Source organism: Aplysia californica, unplaced genomic scaffold (genome assembly GCF_000002075.1).
Source record: "Aplysia californica isolate F4 #8 unplaced genomic scaffold, AplCal3.0 scaffold01491, whole genome shotgun sequence".
Classification (NCBI taxonomy): domain Eukaryota; kingdom Metazoa; phylum Mollusca; class Gastropoda; order Aplysiida; family Aplysiidae; genus Aplysia; species Aplysia californica.
In genome coordinates, this window is record NW_004798761.1 from 16287 (window position 1) to 18653 (window position 2367).

The 2367-nt window shown below is 40.0% G+C and overlaps 1 protein-coding gene across 1 annotated transcript in view; it reads left to right on the forward strand.

Annotated features, from left to right (window-relative positions):
• LOC101864119 (agrin) overlaps positions 1 to 1340 on the forward strand; it is a gene marked incomplete at its 5' end in the record, with an annotated part of 4641 nt that extends 3301 nt beyond the window's left edge. The window contains 1 exon segment of the mRNA XM_013090764.2: positions 1081 to 1340. Within this exon segment, the coding sequence (XP_012946218.2) occupies positions 1081 to 1340 (260 nt within the window).
• Positions 1341 to 2367: the final 1027 nt, after the last annotated feature.

The window sequence follows — 2367 nt, forward strand, 5'->3', positions numbered from 1 at the left end:
GTGTGGTAAGGGAAACAACTCTTGTAGAGACTTGTGGTAAGGGGAACAACTCTTGTAGGGACCTGTGGTAAGGGGAACAAGTTTTGTAGAAACTTGTTGTAAAGGAAACAACTCTTGTAAGAGCTTGTGGTAACGGAAACAACTAAGGTAAGGGAAATAACTCTTCTAGGGACTTGTGGTAAGACAACTTTTGTAGAAAGACAGGGAATATTCCTCATCATTCTCTCCCAGTAGCTATAAAATTCCTCTTGCGTGGTTTAGATCAATATTTATTATTTTTTATACATTCCTTTTGAGGAAGACAGTGTTAGTCTTGATGTTATTATACATTTAATATAAGTTGTACCAAGCAGGATATGAAAGAGAAAGGGTTTAGTAAAATGTGTATAATATGGATATATAGATACGACAAGTGTATACGTTTGCATAAGATCTTGTTCAAGTACATTTTTTCCAAAGAAATTCAAGAACTGAAGTATTAAACAACAAGACCGAGATACTCCATAATTGAAACGTTCCCACATGGGAACCGAACCGGGGTTTTCTGCGTGCAGTGGCGAAGCGCTAACGCTACACCACAGACGCTGGTTCGCATCCTTCTGACAATAAATTTGTCACGACGTTGTTGAATCAGGCGCTCGTCAATTTTTGGGCAATGTGAAATTATTGGTATCATCTAAAAGTAAAAGCGTATTCCTTTGTCTTTCTTGCAATGAAAATATACCCTTTTATTTCGAATTGAGGTCGAGATATTTGCGATTGAAAGGGGTGGGGGGGGGGTGCCTGCTTTCAGTGGTAAAAGTAGCGAGAAAATGACGTCAAAGTTCAGTAACTTCAATTGCTTCAGTCATTGAAAACATAAAAATTACATATTTTGTGCCTTCTGTCAACATTTTTAAAAGTCAAATACACATGGGAATGTGTTTTTGTACGGACATAAAAAGTGTTGAGTCAACAAAACAAAAATTCGAAAAAAAGTGTCAACCCTTAGGAAAAAAGTAGATATCTTTGATTTCATTATTTTGACGAGCGCCTGATTTCAGCACGATGCTTAACAAATGTTGTGTGATATTTCTGCAGACGGCTGTGGACAGACCAGGTGTGAGTTTTACGCCGTGTGCGAGAGTCTGAACGGCCACCACAGATGTATTTGTCCCACAACGTGTGTCCAGGTTTGTCTGTCTGTTTGTCTGTCTGTTAGTGTGTTCAGGTTTGTCTGTTTGTTTGTGTGTTTGTCTGTTCCTTTGTGCGTCACACAGAGCTACTGTCTTGTCTTACTTTTCGAAAAAATAAAAAAGTTTTACGGCACTTGCAACTCCAATAGGTCAAAAAAGTGTTGAAGGTCAGAGGTGTTACTAGAGAGTAACAATACAAAGAAAAGAAGGAGGGCGGGAGGGGGGGATAAGGATAAATGGGACTGATAGGACAGAAGGAGCAAACCATACAAGAACACCTGCCAACCACCCGCTGCCTTCACTATAGTTTAATAATATATATTATTATAATGTGTTCAACAACGATGGGTGCTCTGGTGTGGTCTGCTCCTTCTTTCCTATCAAACATCTTTCGTCTTGATCTCTCCTCTTTTTTGTGTTTGTTACTCTCTTGTAACTCCTCTAAACTTCGGCACTTATATGACCTCATTGTGTTGCAAGTGCCTTAAAACTCTTATTAAAACAAAAACACGCTCTGTGTACTTTACCATTCATTAGCATTACCCTAGCATTTCCTAGAAAGCGACTCAGAAACATTCTCAGCTTCTCAGCAAGCATACAGTGAAAGTAAAATGGTATGGGCATCACGCCCCTATCAACACTGTTAGGTTATATAAGGGGCGGGGCCTCCTAGTTTACCGTCCGATACAGTGAAGGCTGGGGAGTCCACGCGCTGAAACACTCACAAACTGACATGATCTGTCTTTGTCTCATAAAGCGGGTCCACATTCCCGCCTGGGTGAAGTGAGGAAACTTCGTGAAAAATGCCTTTCTCAAGGACACAACATCTGGCCCTTGACATGATTCGAACCCACGACCTTACGTGTTCTTGGCACGGACTGTGTGACTTCAGTCTTCAATCTCGCTAAAAACATAAATTAGTGTGCCACTGGGAGCACATTATTCAATCGGGCATCAGGTGCATGGAATTTTTGGAGCTGTGGGGACTTGAAGATCAAATGCATTACAGTAAAAACATGCATGTCCCATCACTCTATTGTGGCAAAAATCGTTGTTCAATTACCAACATGTATGATATAATTATCTGCTTCAGCCTTTTCATTACTGTGAGAATGGTTCCTTTTTTGCAATGATGATAAATGATTAATAAGATTTCTATGTTAAAAAAAGAAATGACGTTGTGTTGGGGGGG